A 23,215-nucleotide genomic window follows, 5' to 3' on the forward strand; every position below is an offset into this window, starting at 1 on the left:
GTATGAAGCTTAATTAACCAAATGCTCGTTCAGTGTGGGTTCTGGGCAGTTCCTTGGACATGTGGTAAACAACAGAGGGATTGAAGTTAGCCCAGCCCAAGCAGAAGCTCTAATAAAAAATGCAGAACCAAGAATAGTTAAGGAGGTGCAAGCGCTCACCGGATGAATAGCCACACTGAGTCGATTTATTTCTAAGCTGTTAGATCACTGTAAACTATTTTTCGATACAATAACAGGCCATGGAAGGCAAGCCTAGGGGAAGAGCAGCAACATGCACTAACCAGTTTGAAAAAATATATGTGGAACCTTCCAGTCTTATCTACCCCAGAACCAAGTGAAAAACTTTTCATGTACCTTAACATATCTAGTACTGCAACAAGTGTCGTTTTGGTGTAGTGTGAAAGGGTAAGCAGTTCTCAGTGTTTTATGTTAGCAAAACAATGGTTGAGCCGGAAAGAAGATACTCAAAGGCTGAACGAGTGTTACTATCATTGGTGAATACGAAAAAGAAACTCAGGCATTATTTTGAATCCCATCCTATCATTGTTCTGACCACTTTTCCTATAAAGGTGATCTTGCATAAGTTAGATCTGTTTAGGAGAATGACAAAATGGGCCATAGAGTTGAGTTCATTTGACATAACGTATGAACCCAGAACGGGAATAAAAAGACAAGCCGTGGCTGATTTCCTGCTCAAATATGATGTGGAAGATATAGAAGAAGACCTTGAAAGCTTTTCATGGAAGCTTCTCGTTGATGGCTTCTCAAATCAAATGGGTGCAGGAATTGGGATCAAACTGCAGACACCAGAAGGCATCACGCTGAGTCAAGCAATTAGACTTGAGTTCCAAGCAACCAATAATGAAGTAGAGTATGAAGCATTGCTGGTAGGATTGAAGTTTGCCAAAGAACTGAAGATCAAAAGGCTAGTTGCTTTTAGTGATTCACAACTGATCATTCGGCAGGTGATAAGGGAGTATGGTACCAAAGATAAGACAACAGATGCATATCGTTCTGCGGTTATGCATGAAGCAAAAGACTTTGATCAAATCAAGTTCATCCAGTTGCGGAGGGAATGTAATGAGGATTCCGATCGGTTAGCTTGTAGAGCGTTAAGTTCTGGAAAAACATTGGCAAGAATGATTCCAATTGATGTGTTGTGCCAACCATCTATCTTCGAGGAATCATCTAGCTCAGATCCTCGGCAAGTAATTGTCATACCATATGACCTGAGATGGATTAATCCAATCATGACTTTTATACAAGATGGCGTGTTGCCCGAACGGAAAGATGAGGCAAGAAAAATCAGATCAAATACTGCAAAGTATGCAATTGTGCATAACCAGTTGTATAGAAGGTCTTTCTTAGGACCATACTTGAAATGTGTTACCCCCTCAGAAGTTAGGCATATCCAGCGAACGATCCATGAGGGTGTGTGTGGCAATCATTTAGGAGGGATATCTCTGGCGCACAAGGCGATGACGCAAGGGTATTTCGCCGAACATGTCGCGTGATGCAGCAGAATTTTATAGAAGATGCGATAAGTGCCAAAGGTTCGGACCACTGATTCACCAACCACCTGAAGACTTGCACGTAATGGCCAAACCATGGCCTTTCGCGCAATGGGGGATGGATGTGGTTGGTCCTTTGCCGACCGCAAGATCACAGAACAAATACGTTCTACTTGCAACAGATTATTTTACCAAATAGGTAGAGGCAGACCATATCCCAGTGTAACCCAGACTCAAGTAAAGTGCTTTATTTGGAGTAATATTATTTGTCATTTTGGCGTGCTGAGATCGATTGTTATGGACAATAGGACAAATCTTGACAGTAAGCAAGTGAGGGAGTTACTAGAAGAATATAGAATTAATCAAAAGTTAGCAGCGATTAGCCATCCACAGTCAAATGGTCAAGCTGAAATCACAAACAGAACAATTTTTGTTTGTATTAAGAAGAAGCTTGAAGACGAAAATGGTAAATGGTTGGACGAGCATCTGAACGTCTTGTGGGCTTATAGAATAACCCCAAGACAATCGACCGGAGAAAGCACAGTCGCTATGGCGTACGGTACCGAGGCGGTAATACTGGTTGAGTACTTAGTTCCGACTGTTTGAAGTTTGGCATGGAATCAAGAGCAGAATGATAGTATATTGAAATTTAACCTCAATTTGTTGGAAGAGAAAAGAGATGCAGCAGCATTAAGGCTGCTTCATATTAGCAAACGAAGGTAAAGATTTTGCACCTGGTGATTTAGTCCTGAAAAAGAAGGTAGGAATTGTCAAAAAAAATGATGTCACCGTGGGAGGGTCTATACAGAGTTGCAGAAGCCATAGGAAAGGGGGCATACAATTTAGAGACCCTAGCTGGAAGATTGGTCAACAAACCATGGAATGCCACATCTCTAAAAAGGTACTACCAATAAAAGATTGAATTTCATTCTGAACAATTTTCATTTAGAATTACATTCTTACACATATATAAACTCTTCAAGATTTATAAAAAGCGTTCATTTTGTTTCAAAAGTTAATTGAGTAAAAAACACTTAGCCAAGTAAGTGGCAAATGGCACTACAAGTCAAACGCCAAACACTTGTGAAAAGTCAAGTGGCAAGGGGCATTCTAGCCGAGCGCTAAGCACTTAGTCAAATAAGTGGCAACTGGCACTATGAGACAAACGCCAAACACTTGTACAAAAAAAAAAAGTCATGTGGCAAATGGCATTATAGATGAGATCTAAACACTTAACCAAGTAAGTAGCAAATGGCACTACGAGCCGAACGCCAAACACTTGTGAAAAGTCAAGTGGCAAGTGGCATTCTAGTCGAGCGCTAAGCACTTAACCAAGTAAGTGGCGAATGGCACTATGAGTAGAACGCCAAACACTTGTGAAAAGTCAAGTGGCAAGTGGCATTCTAGCCGAGTGCCAAGCACTTAACCAAGTAAATGGCAAATGGCATTACAAGCCAAACGTCAAACACTTGTGAAATGTCAAGTGGCAAGTGACATTCTAGCCGAGCGCCAAGCACTTAGCCAAGTAAGTGGCAAATGACACTACGAGCCAAACGCTAAACAAAAAAAAAAAAAAAAAACCAAATGGCATTCAAGCTGAGCACCAAGCATTTAACAAATTAAGTGGCAAGTGGTACTGTGAGCCGAACGCCAAACACTTGTGCAAAACAAAACTCAATTGGAAAGATTAAACTATCAGTTCATTTAAAGCACAAGTTGAAGTATGGAGGTTCTGGAAAACAAAATTGTCATTTCATTTATTACCACAGAAAGGTCCTTGATTTACAAAAGGTGACACTGAAATGAGAGAAAATAAGTACAAAAGGCTAGCATAAATCTATTATGTCACATCTTCTCACGTGCCTGATCCATTGCCCATTCTACCATCGTTGGATGCCTCGTCACCACCAGTTGGTTCATTGTCTTTTTCTTTATCATTGATTGTTTCCTCGCCCCTAGAGGAGGAGTCAAGATGGATGACATCCTTAGCTGGTAAGGTTCTCTCAGTGGCAACGATGGCGGAAGGAATAATCGTGGTTATGGGAGAGATGCTCAGGGGACGAATAGAAGGGATGATCCCAGAAGCTGCAATCTCACAGCATTCAATGAATATGTTCTCGACCGGAACAGGAAGATGATCCTTGTAAACGCTCGGCGGATCAATGCCCAGAGAAGTGTCAAGGTCATCTGGACCTGCATAGAAGCTTGACTCACCTTCGGGAGGGGATCGGTCAATAAAACCATCCCTGTACCCTTTCGCATATCTGAGCGCCCCAATTCGAGAAAAACGGGCGTGAAGAGCCTTCATGCCACCATCAACTCTGCCTATGACATTGAGTAGAGCGGTGCATTCATTTGAGAATTTTTCTTCTAAAATGGAATTGGTCAATCGTTCAGCAACAAAAGTGCGCTGAAGGTCCCCATTCTCAACTTTTAGAGCATCTCTCTCGGTCTGCATGACATTTTTTTCTATTTTTAGGATCTCAAGCTCATTGTGAAGAGAGTCTCGCTCATTCTTCAGAGTATCCTCTCAGCTTTCAGAACATCCCTCTCCTTCTCTGATTAATTCAATTTGGCCAGCAACTCTGAGTTTTTAGCTTCAGTTGTCCTTTCTGCTTGGACAGATCTATTAAGGCCGAGAGAGAGCCTTAATCCTCCTATTTTCCATTTCAAGGTTTTTCTGAAAGGTGATCATCCCAAACAGAGTCTGCACAAAGATACAAGCATACTGGTAAGTACAAGTAAAAAAAAAAAATGGATGAAAGATGATGTAAAAGAAAAGAGATCTACCTTAACAGTGGTTGCAGGGAAACGTTGAAACATTTCACTACAAGTTATCTTCTCCTAGGTCTAAAGGTCCTGAGGGGTCCAGATACCCCTATAGAAGGCAAATGAGGTGGCAGGATCTTTAAACACACTATCTGTGGAGGCCACAATTGATCCATCCTCCCACTTGAGTAAGGGACACCATGGAACCACTGATGGGGAAGAGCCAGAGGTTCTGGCTAACTCACTATCTGGAATGGTTGCATGAGGAGAAGGGATAGGAGTGATGACCCCGAAAGTCCGGGCCTTTCTAGCTGGGGGAAGGTCATTTTGGTTGGAACCACCCTCAGGCTGGGGTCTTTTACCCAGGTTTTTCTCTAAAATATTAGCTCGAATAGGGGAAGATTCCTCAATGTTCTGAGCAGCCGGTGGAAAAGTTTCATTTGGAGTGTCAGAGGGCCCGTCGTTCGGCAAAGAGGGTTAAACTTTAGCTGAAGTAGATGTAGAGGGTTCAGTGGTATGTTACTTAACGTTCTGACCGTAACCTGGACGGTTGGAATGGCCACAGAGGTGGCCGGGGTAATTGGAGGAGCAACTATAGAGGAGGGTTTTCTTCTTCTGCTGAACGAAGGGATCTGAATATGTTCCATGGAGGCACCAAGAATGGATATGTCAGAAAGGTTATCCGGTGTGAGCAGGTTTATGGCCGAGGGGATGCCGTTCAAAACTTTCTCCTCCAGACGATCGATTCTAGCCCCGTAAACGCTGTAAACCAATTCGTCATGAGGAATGCGAAGGCAATCACAAAGAAAAGTGCAGAAACGGGGAAGGCAAATTTCACAGGGGCAATCGGTCGGATGTTTCTTATATTTCTTGTATAAAGGGAAAAACACTCTCCGAAAATGATCGGGATAGGGAAAGACAGAGCAAATGGAGTTCGCCAATTTCCACTGACCCCAATTAAGTTTTTCCTCTAACCCTTTTCAGATGAGAGTTTGTTCGTACAAATAAATTGCTTCTCAATAAGAAAGAGGTTAAAGTACATGTCGTCAGTTCTGATCCTGATAACTTAGTAACAGAGAAGAAGATCTATGATATTTAGGTCAAGATTCCTGTCACGATTCAAAATCAAGAGATCGGATATAACCCTAAGGAAGTTAGGGTTAACCTGAAGAGGGGAAAGCCCTAATTTGCTAAGGGCATAACAAAAGAACGGGTGTAAAGGAAATCTAATTACATTCAAATGAAAAGCAGAGAAGTAGACCTCCCCTGGAAGAAGACCTTCACCAGATCTCTCATCCAAGTCCTTGGGATAAACCCTAAGGGAGACGTCGTTAAGGATTTCATTCCTTGAACGAAGAACCTCTAAATCAGGAGCCATAATAATGGCGAAGGAGATTCTCAATTTTAGATTTTCTATCTTTCAAGAAAATTAGTAAAGAATAAAGTTTTCGAAAAAACAGCAAGGAAGTGAAACTGACCTTAGAAAGAAGATTCGCAGAATATACCGTAGCGAAATGGGAGACGAAGAATTGCAAAGGAAGAACTCACCGGAGAGGTTAAGGAAAAGTCACCGGAGAAAACTGGTTGTTGGCAGAGACGATAAAAAGAGACGATGCTTGAAGGCGAACATGACTAAGGCATAGTAGAAACAAGAACTTGAGGTTTGGGGTTTTAAAAAGAGAATGTCTCGATACCCAAGGAGTTACAGCAATGATGGTGCTTCAAATCTCAAAACATGGGTCTTTAAACCAACTACTCGCCTCCCCACGTCATTACCTAGAGCAGTCTCATCATGATTGAGTCATTTCGATAATCTCACCCTAATTAATTAGGTTGAAATTATGGGGCCAGATGAGGATACCAAAAATGACCTGGGCCGGGTGCAACGTAGATCACTGGGAACGGGTCTGGAAAGAACACTTTGTTCAATCGAACCATTGCTTATTGGGCCCAAGACCGGAAGATCAGTCTGGAAGCCCAGTCTCAAAGCAAAGGGAATGGGCCTATATCCATAGTGAGCCCAAAGGATCAGCCCAGCATGAAGAGTTAGTTAGGAAGCTTCTAGAATGTTTGTAGAAGTCTATAAATAGACTGAAAAGAGAGGGCAAAGAAGTTGAAATATTTTTGAAGTGTAGAACTATTCTTTCTAAATCGAGAAAGTATATTTCTTGCCTCTTCAGTATAACTAAAAAGGTTATGTTATATCCAGAAAGAACAACGACAAAAGTTAACTTGCCTGAAAATTTCACGCTTAGCAATCACTTTCCCCCGTCATACCTCCTCTGAAACTCTCACGCACTTCCTTGCACTATGTTTCTGAGCGTGCCGTATATCTTTGAAGAAGTCTTTACCGAATAACAAACATAAACTCTTATATAACTTTCACCGAAGGTAACAAATTACGTGATCATAATAGTTACTCTCTTCAAAAACTTAAATTATAATTGAAATATCTTATCCGATTATTAACTATAGGATAAATCAAACATATTCCTTGTTTATCGTACTTTAAATGATAACAACCATTTAAACTCAAAACTTAATATATATATACATATATAACATGAGTTCTAAAAAATCATGATTGTTACATTCTATTTCTTTTCTTTTCTAGCTTATTTTCATCTAACCAAACAGATTAACAAATACACAATATGATACAGAGGAAAAGTGAAGGCATCCCTCCACCAAGAAGAACAAAAACAAAACTAAAAAATAAACTACAACAGTTCAGTCCAGCGAGACCCAGAAGCATCGACTGTATATATGTGTGTGTGTGTGTGTGGAGAGAGAGGGGAAGATGGGTGGTGGTGGTGGCGCAATGAACGCCGTGTATATATATAGAGAGAAAGAGAGGGGAAGAGCGTGGTGGTGGTAGAGGCGGCGGCGGTGGGGCAGTGAACGCCGAGAGAGAGGGGAAGAATGTGGTTTGGTCATATAATTAATGGAAGGGGTTACAGATTAGGGAAATGGAACGGGTTAGTTGGAGTAGGTGGGATGGGTGAAATAAACTGAAGGTAATTGTGTCTTTTTACTACATATGATTTTTTATATTAAATCTGAATTTAATATTGAGGGGTAGATTTAAGGCCTCGTTTGGTTGGAGTTTCGTATAAGCGGTGTCTTTGTCCAAAAAACAAGTAAGCTTCATCTGTGTGCCATTTTGACAAACCTTAGAGGGGTAAGATAAATCAAACCAATCGATCGAAGTTTTTTTTAAGTACTCTTTATTTTGACCAAATTACAATATTAATTTAAAGAAAAATGAAGACTTTGAATGGAAAAAAATTACACTTTGACTGAAGAATGAAAATTTAACTTTTGTTTTAAGGAAATTAAAAGAATTTTAAGGTTTCAAGAGAAAAAGAAAGAAAACTTTAGAAGATAATTTTAAAAATTAAAAATTTTAAGAGAGATATTATATAGAAATTTTCTTACAAATGTACAAATAAAATAAAAAATAACCAAATTTTAAACTTGATAAGGTCAGGGGGCATGTGCCCCTTGAGCACACACTGGCAGTGCCACGAGAGAGCTCATAGTAGCATTTACTTTAATATATATAGAGAGAGAGAGTTACAAGGTATAATGAGATATGATAGAGTCTAATGAGAATTATTTGTCATTAAAGATAAACTATCTTCTCTTAAGTTGTTTCAATAAGTACTTTACGCATTAGGTAATTAAAAAAATTAAGTTTACTCTCTTTTTTCATGCTATCATGAGCAGTGAGGAACTCAGAAAATTTTATAATAAATGTAATATCTTTTTATAGTAAGACAAACTTTGGGAGTGAGCCATTCTAGTTACAAAAAAATGTAATATATTTTTAAATTAATTTTTGAAATATTATACAGGTGATTGGTGTTTGAATTTGAAGAGGTGTATATTAACTCTATTCATACAAACACATATTTTTTAAAATTAATTGTTAGAAATATTATACAGGTGATTGGTGTTTGAATTTGAAGAGGTGTATATTGACCCTATTCATACCAACCCATATTTTTACGTCAATCATTCTGTTTGTTTTTAGAAAGGGATCACTTAGGGATGTACAAGATAGTCTTTTGTGCAAATTTCTTTTTCAACTCAATCAGTTTTTTATTTCGTCATTATGGTTTTTGCCTTTATTCATACAAATAAAGTTGTCTTATGGCAAAAATATTTTCAGAATCGTAATACGCTTTGTATCCTGTAATTCACTTAAAAGAAAGAGTAATTGCAATGATTTTTAAGTAAAAGTGAAAATTTTCTGCTATCTATCCTGCCACCAATACTATTCATTATTTCCACACGAGACATCAACTGCCTCCTATGTGTTAGTACAGTTTGACGTGCAGTGACTTGGGTGTTAGGTCACAAAAATCTGACCAACCAGAAAAATGAAATCTGATTGGACCGGACTGAATTCTCTAACGGTTCGGTTCTGAATTAAGGTCCTACGGATCGATTCGGACCGAACCGAACCATTATATTTAATAATATTTATATGTTATATTATATTATATATTTATAAATTTATAATTTATATGTTAGTTAATTAACAAAGACGTAGGTATTATCTAGTTGCCTAATTGGTGGAGCGTCCACCTCCCCAAGTGGGTGTGCGCGTGTTTGAGTCCCCTCCCCCTAATTATTCAGGATTAAACCGAACCATGCGCACCACCTGGTGTTGTTGTAGAGAGAAAAATGAGATGAGTCAGTCATGCTCAACCCTGTTTTTGCAACTTCTGCTTTAAAGTCCAGATTTCTTAAATATCTGTCTGACCTATTTCTCTGGTTTCATTAGCTGACTTAAATCTGTCTGTTATTGCCTCCAATAGTCCATAAAAGTTTCTGTTTCAAATGTTGCATAAGACATCAATTCTTGATCTTTATTTATCATCATGTTCACACAAACTACCATCAAGTATACATGAAAAAAGATCATCACATTTATACTACTTGGAAACACATTCTAGATCAAGGGTTGGATATATTTTATAAAATAAAAGCTCGCCCAGTAAGTTTTGCTACTACTCCAGTATGGGCTCTTGTTCTATCTCCATCCAGATTTGAAGTACTTTGTGTGGTGAATTGACTTTCTTTAACCAAGATCAGAACTATGCTCTTTAAAATTTTTCATTCCCAATTAGCCACAACCAATCTAGAGCAACCCCTGTAAATATGCCACCTAAAAGACATAATACTAGCAAATTGCCCAACGCATTCTGCTCCGGACCCTACAAAACAAAAACGAAAATTTTGAATTCATACACATTTTGGACTTTGATGCTATGTATCCGAAAAGATTTACGAAGAAAAATGTTAACTAACCTTGTAGCCTTTAGGAGCCACTGTAAGGACACAAACGGTAAGATAACCATTGGTTAGTCCCAAGATGGATACGAGCGTTATCATCCATCCCTGATCACCATATTTTGCAGTGAAGTAAAATGCAGGGATGAACAAGAAACGGGACAGTATTGCAAGCATAAGGCTCTTTCTTGACTCCAATTTCAGGCACTTCACGAGGGGAATGTATCTTGATATAAAATCCCAGACGTTGTACATTGCTATCAGAACAATTGGATACCTGAAAGATCACCAATGTGAAAATTTAAACAATGTATCTTGATATAAAACCCCTGTAATATATCAGAACATTGCTATCAGAACAAAAAATCTAAACAATGCTAGTTTCTTTTATATATATTTTTTAATTCTTAAATCGATGGAATTTCTGAATGCTATGAAAACATTATAACATCACATACTAACCATATGCTTTCAAAGAAATAGTGGTTTCACAGGACGAGACAAAAATGGCTGTTAAATAACCATTAAAGATGCTAACTATCATTGTCATAAATGAACACTTACCATGAAGGTCCTAGCTTGTGTGATCCGGTATTTTCATATAAAAACCCGGGGAAAATTGACAAAGTCAAGACATATATTAAATAAATGCATAACATGTAATCTACGTTCTGAAGGAACAACTGTTTGTTGCTCAACCGCTCCAGTGACTTCGCATCATCTTCAGTCTGTATAGATTCCAAAAATCATCTTAAAGTTTCGAAACTAAAAACTTATTGAACATTGAGTTTTACATGATTGAAATACATTTTATACTGTTTTAACTTGCCTGTGTTTGTATGCCAGCGGCAGCAAGGTCAGCTGAAACAGTTGTTGATCCTTCTGAGGCTGCCTTTGAGCGGTAGTGCTTCACAATCGGTAGTTTGGGGAAGACGATTGCATATAGTAATATGCATAGAAACTCAAGGAATGTAGAGATGGCAAGGAATAGCACTGCAAAACAAGTAATAACAGATATAGTTATCAACATAACTTTTGAAACTTCACGACAAAAATCTGAAATGGTTCCATACATACTAGCCCCCTTGCGTTCACCATTATCAGCTTTTTCGAAAGCTGCTTTTGTGATTAGCCTCAAAGCAGAGGTCAGAGCCCCTGATGCAGCCAAACCAGCAAGAAATGACTGCAACATCCAATAGCAGGAATATTCATAATTGTGGTAAAGGAACATATGAAAAAAATACATTTAACCACACGACTGACTTGGATGAACTCGGGGCTCATGAATGATAAGTCTCCAACCATTCCACCTTGAACATGGGCATCTGCAACCCCAAAAGCAGCAACTAAGACACATATACCAATAAAAGTTCCGATCCCTCCTTTTCCTGATGTAGCTAAATCCAACTGTCAAAGATGAAAAAAAATGGAGTCGAGTTGGTTGTAAGCATAATTCTGAGTTGAGGTTATTTGAAGTATGGATTTCTAAAACCAAATGGAGCAAATTCAAGAACATAGACAACAATCAAACAAATGGAGCAGTGGCAGTGCTTACAACTAAGAGCAACAAAGTACTCGAGAAGAAAAGGGTGTATCCCATTATGTTACGTCGCCTTGTATCAATCCTTGACTCATTGTATGAAAGTATTGCAATTGTTCCAAATGCAAACGGTTGATAAACGAGGGTGAGTACCCTAGCAGGATGGTATTTCTTCTATGCAAAAGAAACACATCACAAAAGAAATTGGTGCACAGGTCTAAAATCAAATCTAAAATCAATATTTTACATTGGATAAGTGTTTTGTGACATTCAATTTCTGGTGGTGGGAAATTTGTCCTTGATATTATGTTGGCAGGAAAGATGTCTAAAATGAATCAATTTAAAGGAAAGAGTCATAATCTGAAAAGAAGGATGAAAATAACTATGGGCTAATTACCGGGAACAAATTATAGTAGTAGTCTCCAATCGTCAGCATGCTGTTCCATGACACAAGGGAGCCGAGTCCAAGAATCCAACATACTACCATTGCTCTAAACCTTCCCTGAAATTGAAGAGAAAAACACAAGTTAGTTATCTTCTTGTATAATTCCTCTGCATAAATCGATTTGAATCACAAACCTCAAGCCTGGTTGGAGCTCTATTTACTTCAGCAATAGTCATGTCTTCGATCTTTTCTATTAACAAAAGTAAATTGGAATGTTTTGTTATAACAGAAATTCCATGAAGTTCCTATTGAAAAATATTAATGATGGACACGAAAACTATCATGCCGGGATTAAATTAAAACCAAAATAATTCAATTCACATAAATATGCAGTATGAAATATCCAACAGAAAAGCTCAAATATTCTTAGAAGTTAAATATGAAAATTTTCAATATGGTTTTCCTTCAACAAGTAACTAGCAGCTTCCAAGAACAATATATGGAAAAAACAATGCAATAACTATGCACCAAGTTCAAAACTTCTCTAAGGAAAAAGAGTGAATACCTTATCTGCCTAAAATATCAAATTAGTGAAGCAGAATAATGGAAAGTAACATGAACTGCCTATAGTATTCATTTACATGATATATATATACACACACACACACACACACACACATATTAAATAATGAATGAAGACCAGAAACCTTATCAAAAAGTAGAGAAGAGATGAGCTTACCTTTGCAAGTATGGGCGTGGACTCTATCGACTTTAAAGTCTAAAAGAAAGAGTGAATTAAAGATTCATTGTCTTTTAATGTGTATGGAATCTGTGTATAATGAACCAATTGAATGATTTGATTGATGACTTAAAGCTGTGGAAGATATTAGGAAAAGAATCTTACAAAACTTTCCAGAAAGAACCTACTCGTGGATGGTTGAAGAAACTGATGTTGAAATTTTGAGAGCATTTTATTTTATTTTATTTTATCTTTTTTTTTTGGTACACAACACATGCACCCTTTCAAGTCAGAAGTGTGATCCGAAAATAAAGTCTCAAAAACTTCCTCCCAAATCTCTACCAATGTCACTACACCCCTGGAGCCTCCTCTCTCCTGCTTATTCTAGAGAGTCAGTAAGAAATTATTATATAGTTCAGGACTTGCATTATGCCGGCAAGTTACATATGATTAAATAACCTAAAATTGCATCAGGCATCAGCTTGTTAGAGTTTTTTATAATTTTTTTTTGTTTGTAGATACTTAGAAAAATCTTAATTGGGTGGGGCATTTTTTATTTGATCGACGTACTAATAACGTATTATGTCTCCTAAATGTCCACGATTACGCTAAGCAATTAATAATACTAATTTGTTTGAAAATCGTAAAATGTCCAAATCATTGGCATAAACAATGGAATAAGTCCAAATATAAAAAATAAAGAGAACTGGTCCTATTGTAACGGTTACTTTCTAGTTGGAATGAAAAATAAATGCTTTAAAAAAGTTATGTTGTACAAACCAAGTTTTTAGTTGAACTCTTGGGCCGAAGCAACCACATGCGCTCACTTCGGCCCAACTATTTGGTTAAAGATTCATGCCTGGAAATAATTTATCCTTTTAGAAATTAATCTCTCTGGTCTCAATTTAAGTGATGCTTACGAGGATTAGTAAATTTGAAGGAGACAAGCGTTCTATATCTAAGAAATTACTAACTTGCCTTTTTAAGTTTTGAATATTCAAGTTTAAAATTTTAAACTCAAAAGATATATATAAAAAGATGTGTAATATATTGTTTGAAAAATAAAAGTGGACTATTATTTTGGGACAGACAAAAAAACGAAAGTATGATACTTATCTTGGGAGGGAGAAAATATTATACTAAGGAGTAAAAAATGAGATATTAGACTAAGGAGTAACAAAATTTTGCTTACTAGATGAGCAAGAAATTCATCCACATAATGATTATTGGATATGATTGTTATGTGTTTTTGGTAATTACATTTTTTAAATTTAGATTTCAGTCTACAGTCATTATGATTGATGTGGAGAAAGTTCTTACTCACGGTTGCACAAAAAATCATTTCAAAAAGATTAAAAATTTAATATTTATAGTTATAAATAATTTTAAAAAAACAAAGACTAAAAATTTAATATTTATCGTTATAAATAATTATTTTTAAAAAAAGGTTCTAATGTTCTTACTCACCGTTGCACAACAAATTATTTCTAAAAGATTAAAAATTTAATATTTATTGTTATAAATAAATTTTTTTTTTTTAAAAAGGTTCTAATGTTCAGAAATAGTAACTTGCTAATTAAATTAGTGTATCCATATATGCTTGAGCTCTATCATGACCTAATTATTATTTATTAACATATTTAAAATCTTGAATGCATCTTGATTGTAGTGTTGTTTGTTTTCCTGGAAAAAATAATAATAAAAATGCATCTTGATTTATATGCTGACCTCAGTTGATAGGAGTCAAAGGTTGTGGTTGATTCAGGAGCTCATCCAATCCAATTTATCTATGTGACTTACTGCGTGGTGGTTATGCATTTGGAGGTGTCTCTCAATTTATACACACACACACACACATGTATAATAGACAGAAACGGTACGAGAGAGTCACTCTCACCAAGTTAGTTGTTCAATGGACTATTGGGTGATGTTGATCGAATTGAAAAATATAGAACATGAAGCTTTTTAACACCGGTCCAAACTCCAAAAGCAAGGGTGTTTTAGATCACCTAAAATTTCTAAGGAATGGGATTAAGTCAACACATAAAAGGTGTTTACGATTTTTTGAGATCTATTAAAAGTCATACTAATCATCTAAAACATCGTCTAGTTAAATATGAAAAGCTCACACTCTTCTCACATAATCGAGCTTCTCTTAGTATTATTACTATGTCTAAAATATTTCAGAACTCATGTTAAATTGTGTAAATCTAATAAAAAAACACATTAATGACAAGTTGAAAAAGGATGGAGAGTAGAGAAAAAGCTAATAAGAGTCCGTTTTACAAATTCAAAGTGATGCAACGAAGGTGTAAGTACTTAACTATATGTATCATCAATCAATTTGAAAGTATGAGACTCTCAAAATACTAAAAACAAGAGAAATTAAGATGGGTACTTTCAATTAATGAAAAGGGAGTTTTGATACTTTTGATGGGTACCTTTAGTTACTGCTAAAGTGAATACATTTTTTTTGATATATATATATATATATAGAAAAGTAAAGAAGAGAGAAACTACTGTCAAGACCATTCAATCTTAAGCCATAGTCCTACTATCATATCATAGCCATGAGGCCCATGACACCTGAGAAGTATGACTTTATGAGAAGTGAAAAGCTGGAAATGCAAACGAAAATAAACTAATTAGGATAACACTACACTACATTTCTGCTCCAATAATCCAAACAAAAGTAGTTTTTTCCTTTATACAAATTAAAATTTATTACTATTTCTTTAATTGTCAAAAGATAGATATAGATAAGCATAACACTTTTGCTTTTATACCCTTTTAAGTATTTTCGGTAATTACCTTTTGCTTTTATACTTCTCATCAATTATAGGACCCATTTTTTTTTTTTTTTCTTTTCCCGCTTTGCAGAGGTCCTAGTCACCTCCCCATATATGCATGATAACCAACCTTCCTTCAAACAATCCCAACTTGCCGACAATTATGTACTATCTTCTTCATTATTATTATTATTTTTTTTTTTTGTAAATGTACTTTGAAAGATTTCAAAATCAGGGTTCCAAAATATCAATGAACTGTAAGACTTTTGTTTAAATAAGAAAACGAAATAAAAAAAAGAAAGACAAACAGATTTGTAAACCCACTAAGAGCATCTCTGTCAGCACTAACTGACCCGGGAATTTGTTTGAGGAGGCGCTTTTGAAGAATAAAAAATTGAATCATGAATATGGTAGGCAGTAAAGAGTGAAAAAGAGATTGATTATTTTTTAGATCCAAAAAAATTAATGGGAGCAAGAATATAATCAGTGGGGGCAAGAATGTAAAGTACGGCTCGGGGTGTGCTAATTGTGTTTGTTAAATTTTGTTTAGTTAAAATGTATTTTTTATTCTAATATTTCATCAATGTAATAATGACAAATATTTATCATGAATCAAAGTAATCATATTTTTGTTTTTCAAAAATCCAAACAATTGTTGAATAAAATTTAATTATTGAACATTTTTTTTTTTTTCTCTTTTTTTGCTTTTTTCCTTTTTCATAATTACTTAATTAGGTTTATTTTTCTTTTGGATTTTTCTCAATATATATACCAGTAAGATTAATATTATAAAGAAATTATATTATGATTGATTTTTAAAAAAAATCAATTTTTAAGTATACTGTACTAGTTCGGCCCTGCAATGACAAGAGTCCCATGGAGTGACCTTTTTTTTTGGCCTTCCAAATTAAATTTCTGGCTTTGCCTGGTTGATCATCCCCAAATTTTGATTTCCTTCTATGGTTAGATCTTTAAGCGATAAATCATTTTTGTTAAATCAAATGCCTGAAGGTTTGTTATATTCTTCGCTTGATCAGTGCATGTATGTACTGACCTTTGCTTCTCATGGTTTTGTAGGTATAGATCTCTCTGTTTTCCATACAAGGTCTTTCGTAGTGATTTTGATAGATGGGTCATGACCCACTAACTCGACCATATCTGTCCATTTTAAAATGGATATGGGTAAATCATTTTAAAATATAGATCAAAATAAGTGATCCACATATTTAACTTATTTTTATAGAGGGTTAAACACATTGAATATAGGTCACTCATTTTGACCCATATTTCACCAATTATATAAGAGACCAAGTTTCACTTCCTTTATTTGACTCAAACTCACCTCTTTTTTCTCACTAAAATTCTCTCACATGATTCCAAATTCATCTCCCGCTCTCTTTTTCTCTCTTAAATTCTCTCTAAGATTCTCTCTGCATCATTCTCTCTCTCTCTGAAATTTAATGTAGTACTATAGTATTAGTCTGCTACATTCACACATGTACGGATCTGTGAAGGGCTCAGTGGGGGCATCCACCCCCACTGCAATTTTTTATTATTGCATTTTATGCCCATAAATTTATACTTTTTTGCATTTATATCTATAATATTTTGAAATTGCCCCAATTGAAATTATGAAAAAACCCTTCTATATAAATTTTGCCCCCACTCATGAATTCCTAGATTCGTCCGTGCATCCATAGCACATATAAAATGTATTCATGTATGCATTTAATTATTTATTCTATAAAAAGCTTAACAATTGATTTCATATAATATATATATATATTATCTTCATGCATGTCTAGTCATAAAATAAAATAATATAAATTTAAAAAAAATTAAAAAGAAATTGAAGGATTTATTATTATACATACACCTTTTTACAAGTATTTATCCATCTAAAATAAAAAATATATAATTATGAGATTATCCAAAATAATGACATTTTTTTCCCTTAAAACGAGTTAATGGGTCATGATGGGTCGACCCAGTCCATTTTGATCAAACCTAGCGGGTTGAATATGGTTCACAACCCATATTTGACATGCCATGTTTGATCCGACCCAACTCACCATTTTGCTAGCTCTAGTTAATGGCCAAACCATGGCCTTTCGCGCAATGGGGGATGAATGTGGTTAGTCCTCTGCCGACCGCGAGATCACAGAACAAATACGTTCTACTTGCAACAGATTATTTTACCAAATAGGTAGAGGCAGACCATATCCTAGTGTAACCAAGACTCAAGTAAAGCGCTTTATTTGGAGTAATATCATTTGTCGCTTTGGCGTGCTGAGATCGATTGTTATGGACAATGGGACAAATATTGACAGTAAGTAAATGAGGGAGTTAGTAGAAGAATATAGAATCAATCAAAAGTTAGCAGCGGTTAGCCATCCACAATCAAATGGTCAAGCTGAAATCACAAACAGAACAATTTTTGTTTGTATTAAGAAGAAGCTTGAAGACGAAAATGGTAAATGGTTGGACGAGCTTCTGAACGTCTTGTGGGCTTATAGAACAACTCCTAGACGATCGACCGGAGAAAGCCCATTCGCTATGGCGTACGGCACCGAGGTGGTAATACCGGTTGAGTACTTAGTTCCGACTGTTTGAAGTTTGGCATGGAATTAAGAGCAGAATGATAGTATATTGAAATTTAACCTTGATTTGTTGGAAGAGAAAAAAGATGCAACAGCATTAAGGCTGCTTCATATCAGCAAACGAAGGTAGAGATTTTGAACCTGTGTGTTTAGTCCTGAAAAAGAAGGTAGGAATTGTCAAAAAGATGATGTCACCGTGGGAGGGTCCATACAGAGTTGCAGAAGCCATAGGAAAGGGGGCATACAATTTAAAGACCCTGGCTGGAAGATTGGTCAACAAACCATGGAATGCCACATCTCTAAAAAGGTACTACCAATAAAAGATTGAATTTCATTCTAAACAATGTTCATTTAGAATTACAATCTTACACATATATAAACTCTTCAAGATTTATAAAAAGCGTTCATTTTGTTTCAAAAGTTAATTGAGCAAAAAATACTTAGCCAAGTAAGTGGCAAATGGCACTACGAGCCAAACGCCAAACACTTGTGAAAAGTCAAGTGGCAAGGGGTATTCTAGCCGAGCGCTAAGCACTTAGTCAAGTAAGTGGCAACTGGCACTATGAGCCAAATGCCAAACACTTGCACAAAATAAAAAAGTCATGTCGCAAATGGCGTTATAGATGAGATCTAAGCACTTAACCAAGTAAGTGGCAAATGGCACTACGAGCCGAACGCTAAACAATTGTGAAAAGTCAAGTGGCAAGTGACATTCTAGTCGAGCACCAAGCACTTAACTAAGTAAATGGCGAATGGCACTACGAGCTGAACGCCAAACACTTGTGAAAAGTCAAGTGGCAAATGGCATTCTAGCCGAGTGCCAAGCACTTAACCAAGTAAGTGGCAAATGGCACTACAAGCCAAACGTCAAACACTTATGAAATGTCAAGTGGCAAGTAGCATTCTAGCCGAGCGCCAAGCACTTGGCCAAGTAAGTGGCAAATGACACTACAAGCCAAACGCGAAACAAACAAAAAAAAAAAAAAAAAAAAAAAAAAAAAAAAAAAAAAAAAAAATCCAAATGGCATTCAAGCTGCAAGTAAGTGGCAAGTGGTACTGTGAGCCGAACGCCAAACACTTGTGCAAAACAAAACTCAATTGGAAAGATTAAATTGTCAGTTCATTTAAAGCACAAGTTGAAGTATGGAGATTCTGGAAAACAAAATTATCATTTCATTCATTACCACAGAAAGGTCCTTGATTTACAAAAGGTGACACTGAAATGAGAGAAAATAAGTACAAAAGGCTAGCATAAATCTATTCTGTCACATCTTCTCATGTGCCTGATCCATTGCCCGTTCTACCATCGTTAGATGCCTCGTCACCACCAGTTGGTTCATTGTCTTCTTCTTTATCGTTGATTGTTTCCTCGCCCCTAGAGGGGGAGTCAAGATGGATGACATCCTTAGCTGGTAAAGTTCTCAGTGGCAACGATGGTGGAAGGAATAATCGTGGTTATGGGAGAGATGCTTAGGGGACGAATAGGAGGGATAACCCCAGAAGCTGCAATCTCACAGCATTCAATGAATATATTTTCGACCAGAACAGGAAGATGATCCTTGAAAACGCTTGGCGGATCAATGCCAAGAGAAGTGTCAAGGTCATCTGGACCTGCATAGGAGCTTGACTCACCTTCGGGAGGGAATCGGTCAATAAAACCATCCCTGTACCCTTTCGTATATCTGAGCGCCCCAATTCGAGAAAAACGGGCGTGAAGAGCCTTCATGCCACCATCAACTCTGCCTATGACATTGAGTAGAGCGGTGCATTCATTTGACAATTTTTCTTCTAAAATGGAATGGGTCAATCGTTCAGCAACAAGAGTGTGCTGAAGGTCCCTATTCCTAACTTTTAGAGCATCTCTCTCGGTCTGCATGACATTTTTCTCTATTTTCAGGATGTCAAGCTCATTGTGAAGAGAGTCTCGCTCATTCTTTAGAGTATCCCTCTCAGCTTTCAGAACATCCCTCTCATTCTCTAATTAATTCAGTTTGCCAGCAACTCTGAGTTTTTGACTTCAGTTGTCCTTTCTGCTTGGACAGATCTGTTAAGGCCGAGAAAGAGCCTTAATCCTCATATTTTCCATTTCAAGGTTTCTCTGAAAGGTGATCATCCCAAACAGAGTCTGCACAAAGATACAAGCATTCTGGTAAGTACAAGTAAAAAAAAAAAAATTGGATGAAAGATGGTGTAAAAGAAAAGAGATCTACCTCAACAGCGGCTGCAAGGAAACGTTGAAACATTTCACTGCAAGTTATCTTCTCCTGGGTCTGAAGGTCCTGAGGGGTCCAGATACCCCTATAGAAGGCAAATGAGGTGGCAAGATCTTTAAACACACTATCTGTGGAGGCCACAATTGATCCATCCTCCCACTTGAGTAAGGGGCGCTATGGAACCACTGATGGGGAAGAGCCAGAGGTTCTGGCTAACTCACCATCTGGAATGGTTGCATGAGGAGAAGGGATAAGAGTGATGACCCTGAAAGTCCGAGCCTTTCTAACTGGGGGAAGGTCATTTTGGTTGGAACCACCCTCAGGCTGGGGTCTTTTACCTAAGTTTTTCTCTAAAATATTAGCTCGGATAGGGGAAGATTCCTCAACGTTCTGAGCAGCTGGTGGAAAAGTTTCATTTGGAGTGTCAGAGGGCCCGTCGTTCGGCAAAGAGGGTTGAACTTTAGCTGAAGTAGATGTAGAGGGTTCAGTGGTATGTTGCTTAACGTTCTGACCGTAACCTGGACGGTTGGAATGGCCACAAAGGTGGCCGGGGTAATTGCAAAACCAGCTATAGTGGAGGGTTTTCTTCTTCTGCTAAACGAAGGGATCTGAATATGTTCCATGGTGGCACCAAGAATGGATATATCAGAAAGGTTATCCGGTGTGAGCAGGTCTATGGCCGAGGGGATGCCGTTCAGAACTTTCTACTCTAGACGATCGATTCTAGCCCTGTAAATGCTGTAAACCAATTCGTCATGAGGAATGCGAAGGCAATCACAAAGAAACGGGGAATGCAAATTTCACAGGGGCAATCGGTCGGATGTTTCTTATATTTCTTGTATAAAGGGACAAAACACTCTCCGAAAATGGTCGGGATAGGGAAAGACTGAGCAAATGGAGTTCGCCAATTTCCACTGACCCCAATTAAGTTTTTCCTCCAACCCTTTTCAGATGAGAGTTTGTTCGTACAAATAAATCGCTTCTCAATAGGAAAGAGATTAAAGTACATGTCGTTGGTTCTGATCCTGGTAACTCAGTAACAGAGAAGAAGATCTATGATATTTAGGTCAAGATTCCTGTCACGATTCAAAATCAAGAGAACGGATATAACCCTAAGGAAGTTAGGGTTAACCTGAAGAGGGGAAAGCCCTAATTTGCTGAGTGCATAACAAAAGAACGGGTGTAAAGGAAATCTAATTACATTCAAATGAAGAGCAGAGAAGTAGACCTCCCCTGGAAGAAGACCTTTACCAGATCTCTCATCCAAGTCCTTGGGATAAACCCTAAGGGAGACGTCGTTAAGGATTTCATTCCTTGAACGAAGAACCTCTAAATCGGGAGCCATAATAATGGCGAAGGAAATTCTTAATTTTAGATTTTCTATCTTTCAAGAAAATTAGGAAAGAATAAAGTTTTCGAAAAAACAGCAAGGAAGTGAAACTGACCTTAGAAAGAAGATTCGTAGAATATACCGTAACGAAATGGGAGACGAAGAATTGCAAAGGAAGAACTCACCGGAGAGGTTAAGGAAAAGTCACCGGAGAAAACTGGTTGTTGGCAGAGACGATAAAGAGAGACGATGCTTGAAGGTGAAGATGACTAAGGCAGAGTAAGGACAGGAACTTGAGGTTTGGGGTTTTAAAAAGAGAATGGCTCGATACCCAAGGAGTTACGGCAATGATGGTGCTTCAAATCTCAAAACATGGGTCTTTAAACCAACCACTCGCCTCCCCACGTCATTACCTCAAGCAGTCTCATCATGATTGACTCATTTCGATAATCTCACCCTAATTAATTAGGGAGAGATTATGGGGCCAGATGGGGATACCAAAAATGACCTGGGCCGGGTATAACCTAGATCATTGGAAACGGGTCTGGAAAGAACACTTTGTTCAATCGACCCATTACTTATTGGGCCCAAGACCGGAAGATCAGTCTGGAAGCCCAGTCTTAAAGCAAAGGGAATGGGCCTATATCCATAGTGAGCCCAAAGGATCAGCCCAGCATGAAGAGTTAGTTAGGAAGCTTCTAAAATGTTTGTAGAAGTCTATAAATAGACTGAAAAGAGAGGAAAAAGAGGTTGAAATATTTTTGAAGTGTAGAACTATTCTTTCTAAATCGAGAGAGTATATTTCTTGCCTCTTCAGTATAACTAAAAAGGTTATGTTATATCCAGAAAGAACAACGATAAGAGTTAACTTGCCTAAAAATTTCATGCTTAACAATCACTTTGCCACGTCATACCTCCTCTGAAACTCTCACGCACTTCCTTGCACTGTGTTTCTGAGCGTGCCGTATATCTTTGAAGAAGTCTTTACCGAATAACAAACATAAACTCTTATATCACTCTCACCGAAGGTAACAAATTACGTGATCATAATAGTTACTCTCTTCAAAAACTTAAATTATAATTGAAATATCTTATTCGATTATTAACTATAGGATAAATCAAACATATTCCTTGTTTATCGTACTTTAAATGATAACAACCATTTAGAATAGAAACTTAATATATATATATATATATATATATATATATATATATATATATATATATAACATGAGTTCTAAAAAATCATGGTTGTTACATTCTATTTCTTTTCTTTTCTAGCTTATTTTCATCTAACCAAACAGATTAACAAATACACAATATGATACAGAGGAAAAGTGAAGGCATCCCTCCACCAAGAAGAACAAAAACAAAACTAAAAAATAAACTACAACAGTTCAGTCCAGCGAGACCTAGAAGCATCGACTGTATATATGTATGTGTGTGTGTGTGGAGAAAGAGGGGAAGATGGGTGGTGGTGGTGGCGCAATGAACGCCGTGTATATATATAGAGAGAAAGAGAGGGGAAGAGCGTGGTAGTGGTAGAGGCCGCGGCGGTGGGGTAGTGAACGCCGAGAGAGAGGGGAAAAATGTGGTTTGGTCATATAATTAATGGAAGGGGTTACAGATTAGGGAAATGGAACGGGTTAGTTGGAGTAGGTGGGATGGGTGAAATAAACTGAAGGTAATTGTGTCTTTTTACTATATATGATTTTTTATATTAAATCTGAATTTAATATTGAGGGGTAGATTTAAGGCCTCGGTTGGAGTTTCATATAAGTGGTGTCTTTGTCCAAAAAACAAGTAAGCTTAATCTGTGTGCAATTTTGACAAACCTTAGAGGGGTAAGATAAATCAAACCAATCGATCAAAGTTTTTTTTTAAGTACTCTTTATTTTGACCAAATTGCAATATTAATTTAAAGAAAAATGAAGACTTTGAAAGGAAAAAAATTACACTTTGACTGAAGAATGAAAATTTAACTTTTGTTTTAAGGAAATTAAAAGAATTTTAAGGTTTCGAGAGAAAAAGAAAGAAA

At 36.9% G+C, this 23,215-nt stretch overlaps 2 protein-coding genes across 5 annotated transcripts; one reads left to right on the forward strand and one right to left on the reverse strand.

Annotated features, from left to right (window-relative positions):
- Positions 1 to 440: 440 nt before the first annotated feature.
- Positions 441 to 1,514, forward strand: LOC132277494 (uncharacterized). Its single transcript, XM_059779350.1, has one exon. The coding sequence runs from the start codon at positions 441 to 443 to the stop codon at positions 1,512 to 1,514; it is 1,074 nt and encodes a 357-aa protein (XP_059635333.1).
- A 7,615-nt stretch (positions 1,515 to 9,129) lies between these two features.
- LOC132306599 (equilibrative nucleotide transporter 3-like) lies at positions 9,130 to 12,223 on the reverse strand. 4 transcript variants are annotated; one of them, XM_059804070.1, is made up of 10 exons: positions 12,072 to 12,223; positions 11,701 to 11,756; positions 11,519 to 11,623; positions 11,137 to 11,295; positions 10,826 to 10,988; positions 10,659 to 10,736; positions 10,411 to 10,574; positions 10,146 to 10,309; positions 9,600 to 9,858; positions 9,130 to 9,505 (listed from the first exon to the last, which is right to left on the reverse strand). In XM_059804070.1, exons 2-10 carry the CDS (start codon positions 11,740 to 11,742, stop codon positions 9,395 to 9,397), a joined length of 1,245 nt encoding a protein of 414 aa, XP_059660053.1. In that variant the 5' UTR covers positions 11,743 to 11,756; positions 12,072 to 12,223; the 3' UTR covers positions 9,130 to 9,394. The 4 variants fall into 4 exon arrangements, with proteins under 4 accessions (XP_059660053.1, XP_059660045.1, XP_059660038.1 ...); XM_059804062.1 differs by having other exon boundaries at positions 10,659 to 10,764; positions 10,845 to 10,988; positions 11,137 to 11,292; positions 12,072 to 12,222; XM_059804055.1 differs by having other exon boundaries at positions 10,659 to 10,764; positions 10,845 to 10,988; positions 12,072 to 12,221.
- Between the last annotated feature and the right edge of the window lie 10,992 nt (positions 12,224 to 23,215).

The sequence above is a fragment of the Cornus florida genome, unplaced genomic scaffold, assembly GCF_030987335.1.
Source record: "Cornus florida cultivar Cherokee Brave unplaced genomic scaffold, ASM3098733v1 CherokeeBrave_3.0.0_Hap2_Chr01, whole genome shotgun sequence".
In the NCBI taxonomy this organism is placed as follows: Eukaryota; Viridiplantae; Streptophyta; class Magnoliopsida; order Cornales; family Cornaceae; genus Cornus; species Cornus florida.

Excerpts from the sequence above, each read along its gene's own strand:
- LOC132306599 (XM_059804055.1), bottom strand. The coding sequence starts at position 11,742 with ATGACTATTGCTGAAGTAAATAGAGCTCCAACCAGGCTTGAG. Across the intron at positions 10,765-10,844 it reads TGAGCCCCGAGTTCATCCAA|TCATTTCTTGCTGGTTTGGC; the intron begins GTCAGTCGTGTG and ends TGGATGTTGCAG. Across the intron at positions 10,310-10,410 it reads CCGCTGGCATACAAACACAG|ACTGAAGATGATGCGAAGTC; the intron begins GCAAGTTAAAAC and ends GAATCTATACAG.
- LOC132277494 (XM_059779350.1), top strand. The coding sequence starts at position 441 with ATGGTTGAGCCGGAAAGAAGATACTCAAAGGCTGAACGAGTGTTACTA.